This window comes from Molothrus ater, chromosome 6, assembly GCF_012460135.2.
Source record: "Molothrus ater isolate BHLD 08-10-18 breed brown headed cowbird chromosome 6, BPBGC_Mater_1.1, whole genome shotgun sequence".
Classification (NCBI taxonomy): Eukaryota; Metazoa; Chordata; class Aves; order Passeriformes; family Icteridae; genus Molothrus; species Molothrus ater.
In genome coordinates, this window is record NC_050483.2 from 23,110,552 (window position 1) to 23,137,098 (window position 26,547).

General features: G+C 33.9%; 1 protein-coding gene across 8 annotated transcripts in view; it reads right to left on the reverse strand.

The window, feature by feature from the left end:
• The window catches only part of FUT8 (fucosyltransferase 8), a 98,609-nt gene that overhangs the window by 37,645 nt on the left and 34,417 nt on the right, over window positions 1-26,547 (reverse strand). For 7 of the 8 annotated variants that reach the window (XM_036383845.2, XM_036383846.2, XM_036383843.2 and 4 more), the window contains 5 exons: window positions 18,431-18,525; window positions 10,718-10,849; window positions 8,969-9,389; window positions 545-660; window positions 239-407 (listed from right to left, as the gene is read on the reverse strand). In XM_036383845.2, coding sequence (XP_036239738.1) covers window positions 239-407; window positions 545-660; window positions 8,969-9,171 — 488 coding nt within the window. In that variant the 5' untranslated portion in view covers window positions 9,172-9,389; window positions 10,718-10,849; window positions 18,431-18,525. The remainder of the gene's footprint in view (window positions 1-238; window positions 408-544; window positions 661-8,968; window positions 9,390-10,717; window positions 10,850-18,430; window positions 18,526-26,547) is intronic. The other variant, XM_036383851.2, reaches the window with a different exon arrangement.

Consider the following 26,547-nt stretch of genomic DNA (forward strand, 5'->3'; position numbering starts at 1 on the left):
CCTGTTGGGAACAGTTATAATATGCTTAAAGACAGATGTCACTGAATTTTTAACAGTTCTTGGACTAATTTTGTTCAGCACAAACAAAACTCGTGCAGAATATTTTAATAAAATACAAAAGGTACTCCAACAATAAGGAGGCCTGATGATTGACAACAATGAAAAATATAATTGCCACACATCTTTGAACAATATAATGACAGTTAAATTAAAGGTCAGAACCAACTAATGAAAGTACCTTTCCTGATGACCCAAATCAGACAGAAATTCATCAATGCGTGTTTGCAGTTCACTTCCTTCTAGATTTTTTAACTTCTTCAGTTCACTCTGGAGGAAAAACCAAAGTTCCTTAGCCCCATTTTCAATCCTCCTTCTCAGTATTTCATGGTCTTTTCCAAGGCCGCCTACTTTAAAAAAAAAAAAAATGCATAAAAGCATCAGTAATTGTAGCTGAATTATTTGTTAAGAACCCAATACATCTGTGATATGAAATAGCAAAACATCAAAACTTGTTTTAGAATTAAAAGAAAAATTATCTACCAACCATCTCCTGTCCGCTTCTTATAGTTTTCTATCTGTTCTTTGGCCTTTAGAAGTTGCTCCTCTAAAGCATGTACCTTTCCTGCAGCTGGTCCCTGATCAATGGGACCATCTGGTATCCTAGGATACAGAAAATAAAGAAATTGCATAATTTATAAATATAATTATTTGATAAATTATTTGCATTAACAATTCAGCTCTCCACTCATTTTTTATTTCATACTGTTTTACTGACAAACCTTCATCAGATTTCCTTAAAACCAGAGAAATTAAACATATTAACATAAAGATTTTAGAAGTCCAATCCCATAGGAGAAAAACAGTGCACAACACAGCTGCAAGGTCCTGATCCTAAACTGTGCTGTTTACAAGACTTCACTCACCAATAAAAGAACAATCCAAGGCTCTGCTTGTGAAAATAATATCTGTGGCAGTTTAACTGTTAACCTGACTGGCACACAAACAAATCCATTCTGCTCTTGAGCCCTGGCCATATCTTCTAGGAGAACCAGGGCTCCAACACTTGATCTCCAGTTAAGTCTTCCTATACATCCACACAGGATGATTTCCATGTATTGCCTGGACTCAGAAAAAGATCCAACTATCTTAAATGTACCACTATCATGATTTTTTTATGACAACTCTAGTATTCTGAAGTGCAGATCACCTAAAAACCCATCAGCAATTGCAACATCCATTTGTTAAATTTCTGATATGTGAGCACAGGAGAAGTATGGAAACACATATCCTGAAATCTACGAGCCATAAATCAGCCCTGAGGCCCTTACTGAAGCTTGTTCATCATCTCAACTTGAATCCACATATTAATAAAGCAAAATTATTAACATTTAAAAATTAGATGCTAACTTCTTCTTGCCTCAAATTTAATGCAGGGAAATTAAAAACCCTTTTCATTTCAAGAGAAATTACCCTTCTGGTTAAAAATCATTCCACATTTTATAATGTAAGAGCTGACGCCAGAAAGAAAAAGATACACAATGAGAAGTCTTTAGAACTGCAAAGAATACAGAATTCTTGCAAAATATGAAGATGATTCTTCTTTCATAAAGGAATATGAGCATAAAAAGAAACAGATACTCTCTCCACACACAAACACACAGAGTTTCACAGCACCATACACAGGAAGAGTCCTTGACAGACAAAAGATGCCTCTGGCATAGAGAAAACAGTGGTTTGACGGGGCACCTTCCCTGTAAAAAAGAAATTCAAGCATTCTAAATATTCTACTGAGATATTATTTCTTTAATGTCTCTCAGGTCTGGATAACTAAATTCCAATAAAATTTCAGGGACTGATGAAAAGTTCATTTTCCCTGGAACAGGTGAAGAGAATACCTAATGTGAGCATCAGAAAAGTGCATCACATGAAGCACAGCATTCAAGCATGTTTTTTCAGAAGGGAGTCAGAGAGATGGAGGAAGAAGCAGCTACATAGCCTGACAGAAATTCAGTAAAAAACTCTGCAGTCTTAAAGCTTCCCACTAAAGCTATCCTATCCCTATCCTACTAGGGATAATTAAATTACTGAAAAAAATATTTGTGTTCTAAAACTACCATGGTAAACAAAAAGGAATTATCATTAACTGCTTGTACATCTGCTTTTTTCATGCAATGATGGAACAAGCATGTCAGAACTGTGCAAAATATCCTAATCTTAAGCATGTGCACTCCCTAAATATAATCTGTTTCAACAATCAATTTGTAAATTTGTTTCTACAACAAATGTATGGTGTTATATCCTACTGAGATCGAGTATTGGATTGCCATGTACAAGACGATACAAACAAGCCTTTAAAAAGTATATTGAAAAACATTTACATTCTTACACTAATTTAAAACCACCAGATGGAAATGTGTTTGTGATCTGCCAGCTTGGTACCACAATTTGAGTTGTGAAAGAACAACTAACCACAAAATTATGAGACAAAAATGGAACAGTTTATCCCGTACAAGTCACATACCCTAAAGGTAGAGTCTGTGAGGAACAATAGGGTGAAAGGATAGAAAATCATTACCATAAGAAGTCTTGAGACAGTGCACACATCCTCTTAGCATAAGGAAAGTCTGTAAAGTAGCAATTAGAGAATCCTACAGAAGGATGGTTGTGGATGATATGAAAGAAGCACAGTAATGTTGAGCATTTGATATAATTAAGATCTTAAAAAGAAAAGTACCATTTTGCCATTTAACATTCATCCTGCTTTGGCACACTGCAATAAAATTTTTTATTATACCTAGACTGTTAGATAAAAGAGGTGGGAGGGGGGGATATTCTCTAAGCTAGTTGCTTAGACTTCCAAAAATCACATCTTTTAAGGATTAAACAAAGATAGCTTATTCTTTTTTCAGTTGTGTCTCTACATCTGTTACCTCATCAGACTGGGAATTGCTGTCTTCCTCACTTTCATCCAGTCTCAAAATTAGGGAAAAGATTCTTCTCTGCAACCAGCACAGCTTGGCAGTTATTACCCTCTACAAGTACTTCAGCTGAGCTGGATATAACATTTGAGGGAAAAATGTTTGAATTAAATTCCTTGTCTAGTCTCATGGCATCCATGCAGGTAACTTCTAGTGCAGAATATCCTAGTAATTATGCGTACTCATGAATAAGAATGCCTGTTGAAAAACAGAATTCTTATGGGAAAAAGAATTCTTACTGAAGTCCTGACAACTATTTTACTCCTTAAAATGTGAGAAGTGAGTTAGTAAGTTCATCTAAACTAGGATGATTCTAAGCAGTAATAAAAAAACCCACATCAGTAAGCATCAGAGTATCCTTCACTTATTACTATGGTAAAACTGTCATTAAGTTATGAATCCAAAATAAACATCATTATAAGCCACTTAAATGGTCAATCAAGCTAATAAACAAAGCTTATTTCAATTCTCTATAGTTATAAGGTGTGATGTTTGCATGCTACTTCCTACCATCTGATAGCAAATATAAATTATCTTTCCCATAATCAATTAATCAAATAAAGATATTACTGGATAACTCTAAACATCAAAAAGTTGTAGAGATAAACTGTTTCTGCTTTGTCCTTTGCTAACAATCCAGATTTTAAAAAAATAATTCTGTGTACATAATCCATATGACTGAGGCCACTTTCTCATCACCTTCAGGTGCAATGACAAAGGGGCAATGACAAAGCAATGGATCTCTAGTCTGGATCTCTGAAGGCAAAAAGAACCCCTTAAAAATTAATCATAGTGACATTCAATTTAGCCAGAAGAACTGCCATACTGTGTAAAATAATTGTAAAAATACTTTTTAAAAATCCATAAATTATAAAAACCATTCTAACCTTTTCCTATTTCCAAGATATCTAAAAGGTTACACTAATTTATCAGCAAAAGGAAAAATGTAAGATTTCACTAGTTCATACTCAAATACTTTCTCATTCTTTCATTTATATCCAAGTTCTTTGTAAGGAACTAGGATTGTAACCACCTAAAGCCACATTATGATTGCCTTTTCCCCTCTCACTTTTTTCTCTTCCCAAGAAGAAAATCATGTTCAATAATTAATGACCACTAGCACACACAAACAAAAAGAACACAGGCTGTCACTTCATCCTCCTTAGATAAAACCTCCTCAGTAAATAAAACTGAAAGAAAGAGTCAATGTTATCTGCAAATAAAGAGCAACATCCCTTATCAATTTAGATCAGCATAGACCTGATCAGCACTGATTTATATCCACTGCACGCCTTGCTTCCCTTAACTCAGAATTGCACAAAAAACCAGTAAAAAGAGCAGAGGTGGCCACCATTTAGTTCAATTATCGTCATTCTTCCCACACTGTGCAATATCCTCAGCTTCAAACTTGAGATATTTTAAATGCATGTAGTAGGAAACTGTACTTTAGTATTTAAATTTTTATCAACCCAAAACCATTCTTCTATCCCAGCCCGTTTAATGTTTTCTACAGGTTTAAAGGACCTAAAAAATTGCCCAGAGTAATTGACAGAACTACTTTAATACAGTTGTTTAGGATTAATTGATCGTGAGTTTGGATTCTCTACCAGCCTCAGCACCAGCTACATTAAAGCAACTCTAGTGCTCTTTCAAAATTAAATCCGATCCCTTCTTTCTGAAGCTACACTAAGAAATGTAAGAATAATATGTAGGTGTTTGGTTTTATGTGTTTGATGACATTTTGACCCTTTTCCACCTCTGTTCTTCTTTATAACACACACTCCTAATTCAGAGTAAGAAACAGGCTATCATATTTATTAAAAGAATTTCAGGTTCTACAGAATGCAATATTTAAAAGAGTCTAGGAAGCAAATATAGTCCAAATGTGATGTATTCATAACATGAACACAGTATGAATCCATTTAACAAGATTTTCTATTCCCCTGAGGAGAACTCCAAAATTACTGGTTCCTAAACTGCCAGGTTTATCTTCCATCAAAATACCCTAAAATCTAAAAACTTGACTACCACCCAGTAATACATAAAGAAGCACATGAATATTACGAAGCATTCATGTATTGCAAAAATAAAGAAAGCCTAGGACAAGGATGAAGGCATACACAGCTTCACAGTTTCCATCCAAGAAAATGGGACATTACAAAAGTTGTAATTTTAAGCTCTCCTATTCCTAAAAACCTTGTATCATCCATATGCAACAGGGACAGTCTTTGGAAGTCATATCATAATCCTAATAGAAAGCAAAACTTTTAGGTAAAAGTACTGGTTTGAGGAAACAACATTATGTAATACTTTTATTTGATTATTACTCTCTCTCAAGTTTCCTTTAAACAACTACAAAAATTGTAGTAAAGATTTCCAGTTTTGCAGTCACACCTACTACATCTGTAATAAGTGTCCTTGAAAGGGCTCTTCCAGGGCTACTGGATACAGAATAGTGAAAAAACAACCTATAAAAACTCAGATTTATTGCTATTTTACACCAATGAAATCTAGAATGCTTCTCAAATCAACTCAGATCTGCTCACACAATATTGTTTATAATCATATACAGACTATGGTAACTCTCCAAACTCACCATGCCACAATATTCATGCACATAATTTTTAAAACTCAGACACTACAAAATACCTTTAATTCCATTTATCTTCTGCAACATTAACATACATCTGTGCTTCTTTCTAGCCCACAAGCAAGGTTTTTACAAAGCATCATATTGGCAAAAAAAAAGTACAGTAACTTCTCACCTAAGGCTTTTTAAATACAACATAATACTATGTGGTACCTGATGCAATTTCAAGTAATCAGAATTGCACCACAAAAGTGTACTCAGTTCCTAAAGGAATATTTTTTATTTCAGGCCATTTACAAAAAGATGTGACTGTTCCAACTTGCATTTTTGCAAAGGTACATCTTAGAAAATAAGTATTAAAAAATATGCTCACCAAAATTCCTTGCAAAAATATGAACTACTCTTAACCAATATGGATAATAAATAAGAAGTATTTTTAAAATCATAAATTCATAAGAACGTATTTTTTGAAATCAAACATACAAACAGTTGCAGCGGATAGGAACCAGAATAACCCAAACAAGTACCTACCCCTGCCCTAAAACCCTAATTCTATTCCTTACACATCTTGTGTGAAAAGAAGCAATCAGGAGAAAATTACAAAATCAGATATTATTTAAGTATCACAGAGGAGAAAAGGATTAAGCATGATTTTATAAAGCCTTTTCACAGATATGATCTTTGTCAAGTTTTGAATGGTTGGCTGTGCATGCACATAAGGTGTGTTTCATAGGGTAGATTTTTGGTTTTCTTTTTGTTGTCATCTTTGGGGATGAGGGGCTGCCACATAAATCAGCAGCAAAGGAAGATTCAAATCTCAGGGTGGAAAGATCACTTCTTGTCATTGCATGGTTGGCATTCATTAAGAGATGCAAACAAGCACAGTCCAGCTCCTGTTTTCAACCATCTGAGAAGATTTTTATCAGGTGATAAGGAAGTCTGAGGAGTCTCAGGAACCCATTATAATGGGAAAGTCCAGGCAATTGAAATGTACTGAAATGCATTTTACCATTTTAATTAACAATTAAAGATGAAATATCAATTTTCTCTAACTTCAAAATGGAAATTAAAAAACAACTTACACTTTTACTAAATTACTGATTCTTGTAACCACACCTGCCTTCTGCCCTCCTGCCTGCCCTAAATAGCTATTATTAATAGCACAACTATTCATTAGGATAATTTTCTAACATTTACAAAACTTCTTGCCCACTAAGGTAAATTCTGTTAACTTGGAACTTTTTGCCAGGCAAACATTTTATCTAATAGTGCCAAAATACTTTCACTAGTATAGTTAACTAGTATTGTTAATCAGATGTTTGTCCATTGTTCCAATTTTACAGGTAGGCACTCTCATTTTGTATAAACTCCTCCACAAGTAACTTTAAGTTCTGATTTGGAATATTCCTAATTTCAGGAATGATCTTAGCCCTGTTGCATACTATAATATATTCTCTGTTTTAACCACACAAAATTCTTTATGTGCTGTTTTGTTCTCTAGATACAAAATCTTAGTGGAAAAGGGCAGCAAAATCAAGTTTTTACCTCATGCCTGTTATGAGCTCTATTGATGTAGAGAGTGCTGTTTTACCACTCAGATTTAACTGACACTATCAGTAATTAAAGTTTTCAGTACAAAACAAAATATTCTAGCAATTAAATCATATTCAAATCATAGTTCCAGTCTTTCTGTCTTTGATCAATAAAGCCTAAAATAAATTATGTCTTTAAGATGTAAACTGGAGCAAAAGTAATCTTTTCTGTCTAATTGGATTTTTGAATTTAAGAGGTATTTTCTTCCTATAATGTATGCTCACAGCAGCAGTGATCTCTTCCAGGACACAGATACTCAATCCATGGACTGCTGGTTAATGCCTTGTTTTAAACAGACACAGTGCAACAAAACTATAAATGGGACAGTTTTAAAGCTAACAGCTATTTTCAACACAGCTTATTCTGTCTGGCAAACAAAGAAATGAAATACTGAAATTCTGTACCACATTGTATTATAATACTTTAATAACACAGGTTGACCAGGATATTTCTAAAACCTATTTGTGATGTTTCTACGTAAACAGTACCAAGGATTTGGCACAGCAAAAATAATGCAAAGGCCCTATATTGTCATGCATCATTTCCCTCAAAGTCCAGTACTTCAGCAAACTCGCATTACTTCCAGAAAAAAGCTATGCCTGAAGGTCTTCCCGTCTCAAGCTGGCTCACTCCTGGAGAGCACTGACAACTGAACCTGGACATGAGTCGCTGTTCTACTGGTATTTAAAGTCATTTAGGCTTTGTCATGCCAGAATTTCAGATCCTCCTGTGGTTATGATATAGAAACACTCTGAGGAAATACACTCTCAGAATATTGCTAAAGAACATATTTCCAAAAAAGCTGAACGGAGTCCAGTCAACACAGCTTTGCATTCAATTCCAGCATCCTGACACCATTAATGGAATCATAGAGAAGGAATGTGGAAATACTGTAGCATGTTTAAAGTAGGTATAAACTGAGGCTTTTCTTTTTATAAAGAATGGGAAATTATCAACAGCATAAGCTATCACTTAAACCTTGCCCGCCAAAAATGTAATATTTATCTGAATATAGATATTTCACTAAAGGTTAGTAAAATATTGAAAGGCATTTAGAAAAATCATGACTGCCTAAAATATAGTTTAGCCTCTACTTAGCATGTCCTGCCTCTACTGCCTCCTTCTTGAGCAGCAAACAGTACCCTGCCACCAGTAAAATCATTTACTGTCTTCTAGCCACTGTGTAATTTGAAGGTATTTCAATGACTCTTATATTTTCAATATTTTCAATATTTCAGTGTAATTGTAAAAAAGGAGATGATCCTACTTTTTTACAAGTGTTTCTACAAGTTTAGCAGCAACGCAAGGAAGAAAACTTAGATAAAAGGATTTGTATAATGCAGCAATCTATTGCAGATCATCTTCAGCAAGTCAGCATTTATCTTCAACAAGCTGTACAAATGTTTTCAGCAATTTTAAAATGAGCTCTTCCAATTACTGCGTGCAGAAGTATAAAGAACTAGATGTTCTAATTTGTATGAATGTCATAATAATTGCACTTATTTGAAGTTGGCATTGAGGGCTGAATCACCTACAGAACTCTGTTATTGTGACAGTAACACTTCCACACCATTAAATGACTCTTAAGTAATGATTACATTAGACCAGAACTAAATGTACATTATTTATTTAGAAGTTTTGCAATATATTTTCATCTACTTAGAGCACAGATTAAAACATTAATATATACTTTTAAACGTGAAATACAATCTTGCAAAAATTCCCACAAACAACCCTTACAATTTAAATTCTGCTATTTCGTATTTCAAACATTTTCTGAGCAGTTTTATTTACTTTGAGATCCTACCTGAGAGATTCTGCCATGCGCCTTAAGTCTTCATTTTGCTGCTTTAACCGTTCCAGCTTAGCGAGGATCTTGGACAGCTCCCGGCTGGAGTGATCTGGGTGCTCGCTATCTCGTACCAGGTGCCCTCCAATATAGAACAGCAAAGTTCCCCAAGCAAAGAGGATGAGCATAATCCAACGCCAGGAACCAGTCCATGGCCGCATTTTCAGAAGTTCAATTCACTCCAGAGCTGCTTCCACTCACAAAATAGCAAACATTTTCTTAGCTTGTACAAAGGTGGACAATTCCAGCTCCTCTGCTTCAACACATTGTACCAGAGAAAAACTATTTTCAGTGTTTGTCTTACTGCAACACCTTAAAGAAGATTCTTATAAGGCTGTACATAGAAAGCATTAATATTGCATCATTCTTCATTTATATTCTGCAGGAAAAAATGAAAATAAATCTGAAATTATAATTCTGATATGTAAAAATACGGTAGACTGCAATTGAGCTAAATGTATTTTCATTAACATTCATGAATGACAATTGACAATGCTAGTACTTTCTGTCACAGAGACAAAGAAAAAAGCTTTTAACTTTCCAGAGAACATTATGCTGAATTCACGAATGAAAGACTGTGCAATTAATCCTGGCTTTGAAACAGCCAGAAGAAATGCTGTTTTTTATAACAGAAATATTTACCATTTCATGTGTCATTTCAGACATTAAAATTGCTTAAAAGTCACCCTGGTAAACTTAAAATTTTCCTTTACTATCAACAAATAGATTTTATTTAATTACAAATACATCTTCATTTTTTTCACTTTTATTAACTGTCTTCTCTATTTTTATCATGACTGCCACTCTAACAAATGAGTTATAGCCATTTTAACAGAATATTTTGTTATTTGCAAGTATTTAAAAATCAGGGCATGACTTTAGAAACACTTCTCTGCTGTTTCAAAACTATCAAACATATTTTGACAAGTTGTTATGATTAAAACTATAAAAAAAGCAAAAAATGCTTCAAAGATAATACCTTCTCTCACGAAAAAAAACCCCATGCCATTTAAAAGAATGCCAAATCACCTCAACTCATTTTCTACTTGGCAAAATATTCTACTAGGGAACAAATTTCTTCATCTATCTAGATCGAATTTTAACTGACAGCATGTCCAGAGTCTTCTTTAAGTACTTCTCCCCTTTCCTCCTCTTTCTCAGCAATGTAACATTCCTACCTTTTTCTAAGGGCACATATATGCCATTCTGACTCAATTTTCAAAGTAACCCATTTTTTGAATTCTCAAATCTCTAAATCCACGGTATTCCCTCTGAGATACCATCCACATCTACCTTCTCCGAAGTTATTCTTTTCTGTTTGATCCTTCTTTCACCTTAACTTCTTTTAATTTCATTTAGTTATTTTATTCTGTTCTCACTTATTTAAAGTCTAGAGCAAAATCTTCCTAAATTGCAATAACTTCCAAACTTATCCAGTTATGAAAATATGCCTGGAGCACACATTTCCAGATACAATAACTCTAACCTTGAAAATGCTCAGTGTTTTCAACAGCACTGAAAATGCTGAAAAATTTCTCAAGTTATCTTGAGAAGAGGGGTAGTTTGTATATGTTTAAAAGAGGCAAAAAAAACATCCAGTAATGACTGGTAAGATGGGACAGAATTGTTTACAGAGCACTTTGCAAGCAAAATATTGACTTTTTTTCTAATCTGGTTTTTATAAAATATAAGTTTAAGCAGACTCACAAATCAGATATCTTCTTTACCAGAGGCGGCGTTGGTCTGTCTCAAACAACAGTGTTAGTAGATCAGACAATCAAAAATCCACAAAATTGATATAACAAGTCATCAGGAACAGACGGTATTCTTCCAACAGTTCTAAAGAAGTTAAAGAATGCAATAGTTTAATTATTAACAGAGGTGTGCAACCTCTTACTCATAATGACTTTGTAGCAAAGGAATGGAAAATTTAAAAACTAAACTGAATTATTTCCAAGGTCTACAGCATGGAGCCCTGTAATTACAGACCAGGAAAATAATATATTTGTGTCAGCCAAACTGGCAGAAATAATAAGATGAAATAAATCTGCAGACATAAGGATGAAAGTAATCGAAGTATAAAAGTACTAACATTACTTTTAGAAAGACAAATTGTGCCCCATAAATTTATTAAAGTTCCTTTGAAGATGTAAATAAACACACAGGCAAGACAGAACTAGTTCTAATTGTTACATAATTTATTTGGTCAATGTGAATTTTCAAATAGCATTCAAGAAGATTCCCAAATTGTTCCAAAAAACCTAAGCTGAATGGAAGAAGAAAGATCCTCATGTGAGTGCCCACCCTATTAGAAGAGAAGAAATGTACAGTAAGACCAGACAATCAGTTTAAGTGGAAAGAGTAAGCAGGAACCTCTCTGCACCCACAGCAGACTCCATACAGCTAGACATATTCATAAATTTTTGGAAAACAAGGTGAAACATGAGGTGAAAAAATCTGATAGCAATGATCTGGAGGTCATCAAGATGTTTAATGAGGAAAAATGGGGAAAAAATCAGTTCATCAGTGTGCAGAGTTGTGTATAAATGACCTTTGAGGCCCATTATGAATGGGCTTTAGCTGTGATTGGTAATTCTATGAATATCAGTTCAGCACTGGGCTAATTGCAACAAAGTCCTCACTTTATCAGATTTTATCAGGTTTTATCAGATTTCTCTCAATCTCTGAAGATTTCACTGTTCTTTTCATAAGTTAGGTCACAGTAGAGTTAAATATAAAGTACAGATGCTAAACTAGCTGAATGAATAGGAAGAACATTCTGAAAAAAACATTAAAAAGCCTATATCTCAAATGTGGTGTATCTAATTATACATGAGTTCCAACAGCACCTAACTATCAACTTTGTACTGTAACATGGCTTTCACACAAATTCTTTTATTTCACACTGTTCTGGAAATGCAAAATGTCAACGTATTTGACATTCCAGGGAGGAGATATCCAGTATCCCTGGACATGCCCTCTCTAGAAGAGTTCAAAGCCAGGCTGGATGGAACTTTGAGCAACCTGACCTAGTGGCATCCCTGCTCATGGCAGGGCAGTTGGAACTAGATGATCTTTAAGGTTCCTTCCAACCTGTCATTCTGTGATTCATTATTTCAAAGTTCACACAAAGATCTGTATATAAATCAAAACAAAGGAGGAATCATCACATTTTTAAAACTGTTCATTTTTTATAGCTTGTCTCAGGTTTCTGAGACATGCAGACGTATGCCACAGCTATCTGCCTGACAGAAAGTCAAGAGGTAATGTCAATATTTATACTTGTTTAATTTTCTACAGCTGTTTATGAGGTTTCATACTGTAAACTAAGTTCAAGACTGCCAAGACTGAAAGTATGAGCCTTGAGTTAGAAAAAAACCCCACAGCAGCAGCCCACAAATGCAGAAATTCAAACCTGTCATGGATCATAACATGGTTATCAACACCATCTGACACTGAACATCTAAATAAGAGTCCATCACACCTAAAAGGTGGGGCAGAGCAGTAGCAATAAATGTATTTTATTAAGGAGGAGACAGAAAAATACCTAAACAGCAATTATCAGTGTTATAAATTTATGTTAGAATTATATAATGAAGGTCCGTTATCTAAGCATATTATGTTCATTTTATTTTACCAGAAAAAGCCATGAATTTTAATTTAGTAGTTAGTTATCCCCTGAGATTTAGCATGATTTCTTGTCTTACATTTGATTAGAGTTACCCATAAACTTACATTTTCCAGGGCATAAATACATTACATAGTATATTGGTAATTAGTTAATTTTTTCCTTCAATTTTAGATTAGTTCTTGTTTCCTTTCTAGGGTATCCTGAGAACAGTCAACTACATTCTTACAATGTTACTCTCTAAAATATGTAAAAAAAAATATCTCTTTCAAAAGGCTTACCCTGGATATATGGAATGAAAAAGAATGTGTTCCTCTATTCTTCCCAGCAGCTCTAGAGCAATCTTTCCAGCTAATTTTCTTAACAAATTTCATCACTACACACAGTTAAGAGGGTTTTTCAACCTGATCCCTCAGGTAAATCATGTCCCACTTATAAGAGCCCAGCTAGCAACCACGGAAATCCCAGTCACAGGTGCTAGGCAAGGCAAAGCTCAGTAGGAGCAGCAGCTTCCATCAGTACAGTAAATCAAAGCAGCTTTAATGCCAGTATCAATGTGGGACTGCAGATGCCACAGTGAACTTGGTAACCTTCAGTCATTCCTCAATGTATGCTTGTAAAGACACAACTTTTAGCTGCCATGAAATAAAGCAATTTGGTACGACATTAACAGTACAAAGTCTTCCATATACAAATTTAAAAGGTCTCCTGGCTCCCTAAGAGAGAAGATGAAAAGACTACAGATATCTATAAAATTTTCTCAACATAATGAGAAATAAACAGCACAGTGATGTTGATTAAAATGAATGCTTTTTGGTTTTAAATGTAGAAGTTCTCTATCACTCCTTATAAATTGATTTGTTACTTCAGCTACTAAAGACATCAAACCAATATCAGGAAAAAGTTTTGTAGAATAAGAATGTAATAACATTAAAAGCAAATGCTGAGTTGAAAGCATCACGTACAGTAAGCTATTTTTCAGGTTTAATTTAATCTTGTAGGTTTATTATAAAAAGTCACTACAAAATTTGCAGCATTAGCTATGAAATAAAATAGGTCTGGTAAGTAGTGGCTACCATAAATCATTGGGAATACATAATGTTCAATGCATCAATTGAATGAAAAATAACATTGTGAGAAAGGAATTCAAGTTAAAATTTATTTATTGTTAAGTGCATAGCACAGAAAATGTGGTTAGTGTCACAAACTTATTTAGACTCCACGAAGAAGAGACAGAATATTTACCTAAAATAAGGGTCTGCTTCAAGCCTTAATTGGGAAATCAAATTGTGCACATGTAAGCCACAGTTGATTGTAAGAATGTGAAAAAGTATTGTTGCCAAATTAACAGCAAAAATTTGGTTAAAAAACAACATTGCGACAATGGAATGCACTGAATGACTAAGTGAAAACAACTAAATGAAACACTAAAGAGACTTGATTTAAATGATAACTAAAAAAGTGACTGAAGCGTAGCACCAATATCTTAATGAGAAATAATGTGTATCCATGTCGAAGTTATTTTGCTATAGCAAAAATATTTTGCTATAGCAAAAATGATTAATCAAAAAAAAGAATAATCAAAAAAAATATATACTATCTTTCTTCATCTTGCTCCCACAAAGCCTTCAAGTTATTTTAAAGCTTTAAAAGGTACTTAAGAATTAAAAACTTTAATAGCTCAATACTATATAATTTCAAATTCTTCAATAGCTTAAATAAGGCTCTTTTTAATGCACTATTCCAAACATGCTTTCAATAGTAAATTCAGTGACATAGTGTGTATTTTCTCCTTGTGCTTTTCTGCTTCCTACAGAATTACAGCCCTAGAATAGCATTATGATTTTTCTTGGCAATGTACAGTTTCAAGTTATTTTAGATTAAATTCAAAGCAAACTAAGCAAGTCTACTTTTGGCTCAACCACCTACTGGCCTAGGAAAAAAGTGTACCTTATGTAAGCTGAAAGGGAGAAAATTACTCAAAAAGTAAAACACACACATCACTTTAGCTAACATATACGGGACTATATTTAAGGCATGTACATCATCTAAAATTGTACAATGTACAAAACATGAAATTCATTCCACTCTAAGAGCCATCACAATGACTTACCATTAACTGTGAGACACTTAAAAAGCATGTTACAGCAGACTTAGAACTTACACTGAATCCTCAGACCATTGTTAGTTTCTCTTAAAAGTTAACTTAAAAGATATTAAGATTTCATATTTTTAAGATTTCACTAACTAAAACTACCTTCTTGTGAAAGTATTCTACTCTAAGTAATGTTAGCCTGTTGTACTCTCATAAAAATGAAAATTAAAACCAACTTTCTGATTCCAGTTCCTATTTAAGAATAATGTGATGGCACAGCCTCTGACAAAGGATTAGAGCCTAAGGAAATAATCCTTTTAGGATATTAAAATAAAACTAAGGATCAAAGGACAAAAGTAACAAGTAAATCCTGCTGTAGTGTTTGATAAAAATAAGCAAACCTTACAAATATTAATCACAATGTATGCAATGCATTCTTTATGAAGACTTACACAGTAATTGAATCAAAATTCTGCATGTAACATAAGGCATTGCTGGTGTCTCATATGAACCAAATACTTGCTTTTCTCTCTTGGACCTGCCTCATGTGATGTATCCCAAAACAGGATTTCTCTTTTCATGGCTGCTTTGCTCTGGCAGTCAGCAACCATTTTACAAGGACATAATACATTCAAACCTTTTTGCATCTCTCTCTCTTCAAAGTTATAAGCTCCTATTTTAGATAGAGAAATTGTTATTTTTCATCCTTTTTTATGTTATTACACTTTATCCCATTCTACCACTGCAGTATACCACATAAAAAACGCTTGTACATTTTTCTGACCCCATCAGAACCCTCCTCTATTTTGTGACCTATATTTCATTATAAACTATTATATTTTTGTGACATTGTCACTACTGAAAATATCCAAGATGAATAACACATATAATCAATTGCATTAACAGGGTTTCCCCTCCAGGTTGATACTCTTCCTTGCAGCACAAGTCCCTGTCACTTCATCCCTTCAGCTACTTCCTTTTCCAACAAATGATTCTATTTTCATCCACAATTTCTCTCACTCAATATAGAACTTTCTATGTGCCAAGAAATGCTGAAAGGGATACATACACATTATCTCCCCAACTGTGTTTCATTGCGAAATTGACCCCATTGAAACAGTAAGTAAAACCGAAATAATACAGATCAAAAAATATTTGATAACAATTGTATGCAGCATTTATCTAATTTCCCATTTATATCTACCTCTACTTTGTTAACCATCATTTCTTTGAAATTTTTCTCCATGCTTTGCACACTACTGTGATCAAGCCAGGACTGGTAATTATTTCTAATTCTAGCATTCATATATATCAATCCCAAGAGACCTTTTCCCATTTAGTCGCAAACATTTTTAGAATCGTGACTGGAAACAATTTGGAAAGCATTTCATTCATCTATAACTTTTTAATTACCTTTATTAACATACAAATTATATCTATTGTTTTCTTCAACCAGAGAACAGAAACCCATTGACAGAGCATGTATTAATGCTTGTGTTCTAGAAGTATCCAAAATGAAGTTCATTTAGTTTCCTTGTCAAGTTCACTGTTTAGTTATAATTTTCTCCCCATAAAAACTATCCACTTCCTCTTTTTCTGGAACAAGGATATAAAATTCATAGTATTCCATATACATACTTAATTATTGTAGAAATTTACTTCTTTTTTCTTAACTTCTATTCACATACATCATAGGCCATTAGTAGACAGACTCGCTCACTATTTACTCATACATGCACAACTCCCTCTTTACTAGAGTTTCTCTCTGTAAAAGTCTAATTTTATATCTGTACAGATTGCCCTGAGCCATTTGCATAATATTCTCTTCATATAGTCCCTTACATTTGTACATGAATAAATACATCTATGCGTCTGATATAATCTGCAGATTATTCTCAAATTAAACATTTGAGAAGAGAGATGGTACTGAGGGACTTCCTTAACTGTGTCAAAGCTGCAGGGCCACTCATTTGGTTAGAAAACAAAATCTTAACCAATCAGAACAAGCTTTGGAGAAAGACACAATGTGATTTATCCTTCCTGAAATTTCACTGAAGAGGTTCTGTCACAGAATGTAGAAGCTTGATGATTTTTCAGACTTACAGAGACTAAGAAGAAGCTAAATTAATAGGACCTGAGGAATTAAAACCTCAAGTCTAAATGCAAGATTATCAACTTGAGATGAGTCATCTGAAGATTCATTTAAAAGCTTTAGCACAATACATATTATAATACAGACAAAACATTCAAAGCAGGGGAATGTAGGGGAAGATTCTGGTATTCTGCTCAGCTGAGCAGCACAGAAACTATTTTCAATTTAACAGGTATTTTATACCTGTTAACAGCTTTGCAAAAGTTTGAAATGAAAACACCTTCAGAATGGAAGGCAAAGGAATAAATAGACAAATATTCAGAACAACCAATTAGTAATCTTGTGACATTTATTCTTCTTTTAGGAAGTCAATATTTACTGATGCAACCAAAATAAATCAACAGGATGAGAACATGTAGAATACAAAGTAAGAGATAGTCAACAGTTCAAGAGTTGCTTCATTTGCAACCAGAGCAGCATTAATAAATTTCCTAAAAAGACAAAACAGAGATCACCAAACCAACGTGGCTACGGCTTTTTTCTAGTTCTTAAGGTGGTGCGTAGCAGAAAAACTGAAGCTGGGAGAATAATAAGTGCAATTTCCCTCACAAGTCTAAGCTCAATCAGAATCATGTAGGAAAGTAATTAAGGAATGTATGCAATTATTTCCTATAAGCCTCCTCCTCCTCCATCAGTGATCCCTAACTACCACAAATACCTGAGTTGTTATCAAGAATAATAATCTTTGAAGCACTGAAAAAGGTCTTGGTCTTTGCTCTTTCAACCCAAAATAATTTCTAATATTACTTTCTATTTTATTATATTCCTTTACCTTACCTTCTTGCTGTTCAAAATGGTACAAATTACTCAGGTAATTTCTGGATTTTTATCCTTTGCAAGTCTAAATATTCACCATTAAAAAAAAAAAACAGAAACAAAACCAAAACAAAATGAAGCCAAAACAAACAAAAAAAGCCCACAAAACCAAAACCCACATACTTAGGAAGTTTCACATCAATAAATCAATCAGATGTTAATGGAAATGATTCCTCAAAAAAAAAAAAAAAAAAAAAAAGTGGCTATGATAAATACAAATGTTTGATGCAAATTTTTTGAAAAAGTAGAAAAGATTAATTCAAAATATCTAGAAAAATAAATCTGCAGGACAATTTCTAGTTATTCATTTTTCATGACCAAAAAAACAGTTCATTATTAAAAGTTCCCATGATAGCTTATTCTATACAACATGTCACATTGGATTAAATTCTTTGTATTTAGTACATCAAATGGTCACACTGGTGAAAGTGCAGCAAAAAGTGTCAGTGAAGTCTCCATCCTGGGAGGCTAGGCAAAGACCCAGGCAATGAACTCCATTCAACCCTACCTTGATCACTGCAGTTGGGCTAGAAGATCCCCAAAGAAACTTCCTAAAGCCAGCTATGATGTGATTCCATGAAATAAAATAACTTTTACAAACTTTGGTGTGTAAAAAATATTAATCTAAAAGGCATAACATGCAAATATACAATGTATTTTATCAGTCACATAAACAGCAGTACATTTTAAAAAATCCTAATTTTGTGACACAAATGAAGAATGGCTTACCCTGTCCACAACAGAAGGAAGGAAACACAACTGCATCATGGAGCTTGGAGGTTAACGTGTAATTCCACTATTCCAGCAGTCAGTGAGATTAGTAACTGTTTGAAAGAAAAAAAGAAGTCCCTTCAATTTCACATTCTGTAAGAACAACTTCCTTTTGATTTACTCTTTATCATAAGAGTGAGAAAGAATCTAATGCTTGCTTTTAAAATACCACATTTTCTGCTTGTTATTTAGCTAATCACAAAGATCCACAAAGATCAATCCACAACTGATCCACAAAGATCAATCACTCAATCAGAACATTTTTAACTACCATCTTTCATTATATCTAGATTAAGATACAATGTGATCTAGTAACCAAAGAATTAAATCAAAGAATATTTTAGGCTCTGTATTGATTTTATGAGTACATTTTACAAGTCAGTCTCACCAGGCCCCAATTTCCCTTGTCAATATTTGCAAACTTCAAAATTATGTTTGAAGTTGATTCATTAATATTTACAGATACCATCAAATTTGCAGCTGAAAGATGTTGTACATGTTGAATGAGAGATATAAATCTGCATAATCAATTAAAGCAGTTCAGCCACTTAGCAGTTTTGTCAAATAATTGTTTACCCCTCTCTAAGCATTACTCCCTGTTCAAAATATCAGGCAAAACTTTGAAATGGAAAAAAATTAAAAATAAAATCCAAGATAGAATATTTAACCTTAATTTTAATAAAATTAATAGAAGAATATTAATATATTCTCTCATATCTTTTATAATTTATGTATTTTTATCATTTATAAAAATTATGAATATGTTAAGGAAAGAATTTTCTTTCAATCAAAATTTTAAAATTCACTAGAATAACCACTGGAAAAATCACAGATCTGGAAATTTGGAGAAAACAAAATACAAATAAGTTGAACAGCTCTTTAAAAGTATTCCATAGCAAAAGAATACAACTTCCAAAATTTCAAGGAAATTCCTGCTATCTTCCAAAGAAACATAAGCTTTCTTCATGCAGTTCAAGGCTTAAAGGCACTGAATTAACTGTGAGCAAGTAGAAGCAACAGTACACTCACAATGATAATGTGGGCAGAGAAAACCTTGTAAACATTTTTTTCCCTTTTCTTCTTTCTTCCCTATTCACTGAGTTTGCAAAACTTAAAGTGTTAATTATCCTAACTGTTACTCTAATAAAACTGAGCACTTTTTCAATTAAAAAACATTTGGTTTCCTTTGAAGAGCTAATTACATGGAGAACGCCTAAGGTGAACCACATAAAAATTATGGCAAATTCAGGGTCCTATGCCCCTGTAGTTACTAAATTTATTTCTACTGGAAGAAAAAAACTCCAAAGCACACACACACCATAACAAAAAACACAATGGAGTTAAGTACTAATCCTACTTCAACTACATAGCTTTTGGTTAGAGATAAAAAGCAAACTATCAAACCACCAATTTAGGTACTTTTAGTATCAGAGACCAAATATTCCTCAAAATTATGCTACATGAACACCTAAAGGTTCAGTTATCACAACAGCAGTGGCTTGGAGGAGTCCATTCCCACAGCCCTTGGGGGCTTTTAACCTAAAGCTATACATAGAGCATTGACCTTGAAAGAGTTTATCAGGGGTTAAGAATCTAATCAGAAGTAATTACTTTTCTAAACTAGATAAAAGAGTCAACAGTACATCAGTAGTAACAAATTACAGTTTGAAAATAATAAGCACTCCTTCATATTAGATACAGTAATAAATATAAGTGCTCATAGTTCTTGTAGCATATTACATTTGAAAGCTTAAAAAAGATACAGTAATTTCTCTTCTTTTTTTTAAATCAATGTTATTTGGAACAAAAGAGGGAATTGTACCTTGAAAGAAAAAGAGCAGAGTACTTGACAAATATATACAAGATTTTCTGTCAAACAGACAAAAACTTATTGGTGATTCTTCTTTTAGAATGATAAAAGAGTCAATTACAGAAACAATGCACTCCTCCAAGGAAATTACATATATGGATTCATTTTAATAAGCAATGGATAAAACAGTCTTCACTTTTACAGTCCTTTTTAACTACTAGGATAATACATTAACCAGAAACACAGTGAAGTGAGAAGTTACCTTCGTTTAATCTGAACTAATGAAATGTCTTTGTAAAATAAAAATTACCTCAAAAAATGAACAGGACAATCACATGATAGTAAAGGTTTATTTTCTCTTGTTTACTTACTGTGTTGACTCCATAGAACCCTATTCTAATAAAAGCCATTGATGAATAATAAAATTTCAAACCTCTAACATCAAGCATGACCTTCCTCCACAGTAATAAATTAACAATCTACTGATAATCCTTGCAGAAGCCTCATTCCAAAAAAAAAAAAAAACCAGGAAGAGAATCTTTGGAAGCAATGAAGTAAAAGATCAGACTATGGAACTTAGAAGGACATAGTTTATGTGTTATAAAAAGAAAGAATTTGTGACATTGAATTGTTTTTCACACTTGTGAATAAACACATAACAAACTCTGGGAATCAGGAGTTCCACCTGGATAAATTTGGCTGATGAGGTAGGAGAAAGTAGTTCCTAAACAAATAAGTGCAAAACAGATACAGGAAACAGCCACTGAAATACATGATTTCATTAAGTAAAGGACTCCCAATTGCTTATTCCCTTTTAATTAAAGCACCAAAAATGCATTCAAAAATGTACAGTAGTTGAATCAAGAAGCTGAACAGAATCAGGCTTTCTGCCCTGCATTAGTCATTTGAGAGTTAACAAACAGAAATGGTGCATCCCTTTCTTAACAGACTTAATAGAATATTTGCCTCCTGCTTCAGTGCTCATCTGGGACCAAAGCACAGCCGCCTCTTCTTGGGGAAAGTGCAGTGCCCTAGCAGTAGAATAATCTGGATGTCTTGGGAAAGGAACAGAGAGGGAGAAAAGAAACAACCTTAAGGTAATATTTGACTTTTCCATTCTTGTTTCTGCTGCAGCGCTCCACTAAACTTTCCTTTCTTTTCCACTTCCTTCCCCGTGTCATTCCTTAATGGCTGCAGACATCAGAAGCAAGATCAGAGGTAAGATCTTTTCTCTTTTGGCTGCCATCAAAGCAACATGCAAAAATCTAATAACCAGGAAACTTAACATCAGTCTGTTCACAACTCAGCTGGATGTTTATAAATCAAGATGAAAAACAGGTAGATGAGAGAGCTGCCGAGTTTGTAATAGTTATGCAAAAATGCATGACACTTGGCAGCCATAAGAAAACTGAAGTGATATTTGCAACCAGGAGGTTTTGCAAAATCAAAGCATAGTGAAGGCTATATGGCATTCAGATGCTGGGGAGAAAAAAAAAAAAACAGTCACAGAACTGAGCTAAAAGACTTTCTTCTTATACATGGCAGGCTTGGGGTCTGGGTGATTTGATAGAAATGCTGGAATACAGTTTTGAGTGGGCCACATCAGGGAAAGAATGTCAAATGGGATCATTAACTAAATAATTAGACTTGCTTTTTTATTATAATTTTCTAGTTCAAACTGAACCATGTTTTATGCAGTATTTTTATTAGAGCAAGACAAATTTTACTGGGGATTGCAAATAGTAATATTGCCATATGATAAAAAAGTATCTGCCTTAACTTCAATTCCACTGCGGCAAAATATACGAATCTTAGCCTGCAAAAATTTCCCTTGGCACTCCAGTTTCCTTTTACTTGGGATACAGAACTTTACACATAAAAAAGCCCCAAAAAAGGCACCTAACAAGCTAATTCAAGTAGCCATTTACTTGTATTAGCATATAGGTTCACGCTGTCTAATTTACACTGGTTTACAGCTTTTGTAGTGCTCCATGCCACCAAAATTTAATTGCTTTCTGCGTGTGATCCTCACCATCCCCATAGCTCAAGTGTACCACTGATCTAAGATCTATTCATTTATTTAAAAGTGAAAGAAGTGAAAAACTCAAAGCACTTTGTACAATAGGAAAGCTAAGAATAAAATAGAACTATGAAGCTGCAAGTCCAAACCTCACATAATGCTGCCAATGCCTTTTCCTCTCAAAACTGGCGTGACACATTATTAAGGAAAAATGACAGATGAGTCTAAAACTTGCTGTGTTTAAAACACCTTTGAAAGTATTGGCTTCTTGCTTAGCTCCTTTTATGTCCTTTTAAACTTAATACTTTAGGTTTACACTGTTAATCAGAATTCCCATTTTACGTTATAACAACTCTCCCTAATGCATAAATTTCCTGTCAAACCATGGCAAGTGTTTAGCAACTATCAGCTTTAATGAGTGAGCTATTTTCTTTTATTTTTAAGATGGGATTTTTGTGTCTCTGTGCCCAGATATATGTAACTTTTTCTACAGCAATTAAAGCAAGCTTGAAGTTTTTTTACCAAAGAATACTTTTTTTAATAAGGTAAACATTCTAAAAAAAAGATTTTAAATTAATTTTCCATATAAAGTCTGTAATTCTTAAAGCAATATTAATACTTTACAGTAACAAAAGACTTAAAAGTTAAATTTGCATATCTTCTCAAAGGAATTCTAGTGAAATCCCATTCAAGTATTTCAGACTGATAATGACTAACAAAATGCAGGATTTTAAATCACCATTTGAATCAATCTGGAAGTCAAGCACTTGTAGGAAAAACCTAAAATTGTGTTATTCTTACTGTTTCCTACACAGGCACACAAAAAGGCATTTCCTTCATAGAATAATTGTGCATAAACTCATTATTTGTGAGAAAAGCAGTATTTTCCTTTGTGGTGAACACATTATAATAAGGATGTGAACATCATAGCCAGCAGCTCCTGTGTTTAGCAGCTTTACAGCAGTATCTCACAATTCCTTAACTTGCAAGTTAGGCTTTTTCCACCTACTCTTTTATAGCAGGTATTACGGTCTTGTTCCTACTCTCAGTGCAGGCTTTTTCTAGCCCTTCAGCTTCCTTCACTCCTGAATAGCTCAGGCTAATTTTAGCAACAATAACAAGAAAAAATCAAGGATGTCCATTATCGTCCATACTGGAATTTAAAAGAGCTCTCCATGGTTCTGAGCTACCTCCTGCCAGTCTCACACACTCACACACAGACTCTTTTGTACTCAAGTCTGTCTAAGGCCCAAATACAGATAGTAGGCTTTTGGTTTATAAATCTTTGTATTCTTTTTAAAGCAAGCAACCCTGCCTTAGCAAATTGAGTCTCAGATGGAATTTCTAGGATTTTAAAGGAGAGTCCGGATGGCATTTAGAGTTCTGTTCCACAAGGAATAGGGGCATAAAGGATCTACATCTCTAGCCCTTAGTTACTCACAAAATCAAAAAAGCAACAAGGAAACAAGAAAATCAATCTGCTCCCCCACTTGAAAATTGCAAATGAAGATTATAACAAACGGCAGCAGTAGATTAGAAGGCAGGGGCTACCCCATTATGCTGCATTGTACACATGATTATCTACATAGAGGTAGGTAAATGAGGAACTTAAGTGAAACAGTGGCTTTTGAAGTTAGTTTTGCTAAAATCAGAATATTCTAGACAGACAAGTAGACTCATACAATCATAAAAGTTTTTGGGTTGGAAAAGACCTCTTCGATCATGCAGTCCAACCATTAACCCAGCATTGCCAAGGCCACCATCAAACAATGTCCTAAAGTGCTGCATCTACACATAAGTACAACAAACAAATTTTTTAATACTTTGAGCACTCTGGGGTCCCAAGACAAGGGGGCCTCAAGAAAACTTTGACAAAATAAATGGTCCCATAAATAGATGATCCTGACATCCTTCTTATGTGGAGACTAGCAGGGATTCTAAAGGATAGAAGGCAGGTTACACAATAAGGTATAAAATATCACCTGTATAAGATAACTAGCTGTTTAACACTACTGAATGCTCTGTGGTGAAGTGACTGCTGAGAATAAAGACAGAATTCTATAAGAAAACTAGATGGTCTTTTAGAAAATGGTGGGAAGGAGCTGGTGACTTCAAGTCCACAACCATTAGAAGCAGCAGAAAAGAAGTCTTTGGAGTACAATTTAAGCTGCTTTGTAAAATATCAATGAACAAGTTTTTGCTTCCTATGACACACATAACCAAGCAGAGAGGTCATGATGAAGCTTAATTAGAAGATACTAAATTGAAAACCTACAGAAGTTTTGAGAAGCCAATTCTTACATGCATACAAACTATATCAAATATTTTTAAAGCACGGTGGAACTGAAAGACTTGACACAGATGTCATAAGTGCAAATTATGCTTGAGATGAATATTACAGCACATTAAATACAGGACCACCGCAGGAAAAGTTAAATGAAATAAATGCATTTGCAGTTACTAGAAGGAACTTAAATTGATGACTACATTGAAATCTTTATTCACAAAGAAGATGACAGAAGAATTCTTGCAGCTAGGAAACTACAATACTCATCAGAAACAATAGGCACATCAATTAACACCAGATACTGGGAAATAAAGAACATTGTTTTTCTGAGGGATGTCATGCCTCAGAAGGTGACTAAGTTTTGTAAATTAAATTATCATGGAATTAGGGAGACCTGGTTGATGTAAAACATTAGGATTTTAAAAAGGCACTACTAGATTGTGAAAGTCACCATAATTAAAATGTTTTGAGTTTAAAGAACTTGATATATTGAAGAAAGAAGACTTAGATATTCTTTCTACAAAAATCCAAGCATGGATACTATACTGCATCTGTCTTAGAACAACCCAAGTCCTGGAAGCTCAGAAAACAAGCTAGAAGGGTCATGGCTGCTTGCTCCACTTCTACAGATAACTGCTACTGACATTTGAGTAGGACAGGGATCCTTCGCAGACAAAAGCTCAAATCACATTCATTTTAAATATGACTTTTTCTGCCTGGATCTTATGTAGGCGTGGTCACAGTTGAAAATCTATTCAGTAAGTGAAGGAAAAAAGTGAAGAAAACTGCAACAAAATACAGTAAATAAACAGAACTCAGCCCTTTCTGATAGAGTTCTGATACTGTTCTTAAGAGTCTTCAAGACATCTAATATCTTAAACTTGATCTGCTGAAGCACCAGAGTTAGGGAGAATATTTTTACTGACAGAATTTCAAAAGCAATTATTTGGGAGTTGGCTGGAATGGTACAGGGCATGTGTAAGCATTTGGAAGTAGGTAGCAAGAGCTGCATTCTGCAGATATACAACAAACTCATACTGCTGGAGTATTTAGGGAAAACTTTTTCAAAACTAAACCTTACCAATGTCAATGTTAATACAGATTAAATATATTATAGAGAAAATAAATTTTACTTTTAATATTGCTTTCTCTCATACTCTTCTTTTTATGAAAAGCAGCAGTAAAACATAGAAAGAAAGAAGTCACAATGTGTGACCAGTCGTGAAAATGAAGAAAGATGATTCAGCACAAGCATTTCTACAAAAAGAAAACAGTTATGAAAGATACTTGGATGGTAAACTAAAACATGAAACATAACATTTTACCTGTAGTTTATAAAACGATCAGTATTGCAGCTTAGAAGAAACAAGCTTATCACATTCTGTCTGTAACTTTGTTCTAATCATAGAGCTTTCCATCCCCTATAACAAATTTATTAAAAAATCCCAATAATAAGTTTTGTAAATGCAGTGATTACTATGTTCTCCTACAAACTAACAAAGCATTATTAGGACGAACACAGTTAAAGGCTCCAAAAAGCAGTCTATTAGGAAAAGAAGATTGAAGAAATCTTGTAATTGTATGTGACTTTTATATCCTAATGAAATCCATGCACATGAACATTTTGTGTTCATGTTTAAATTTAGGAACCTCACCTCACTTAAAAGACAGGTAGACTGCACTTTTCAGAACCGTGTAATAAACAAAAGTGCTCACAGGGTGTCACGTGCTGCTGCTGGTATAATTAAGTCCTTCTGTATTCAAAGGACTTACTGTTCCTGCTTTGCACCCCTAACTTAGATCCTGATCCTGCAACCAGCATTCATAGAAGCATCCATACACATCCGAAGTGTCAGCTGCAATCAATGCAGAGAATTCTCAGAAACAAAACACAAACCCATACTACCTATGTGATTTCAAACGTTTTCATTTTCTGAAAACTGGTCTGAATTATTGCT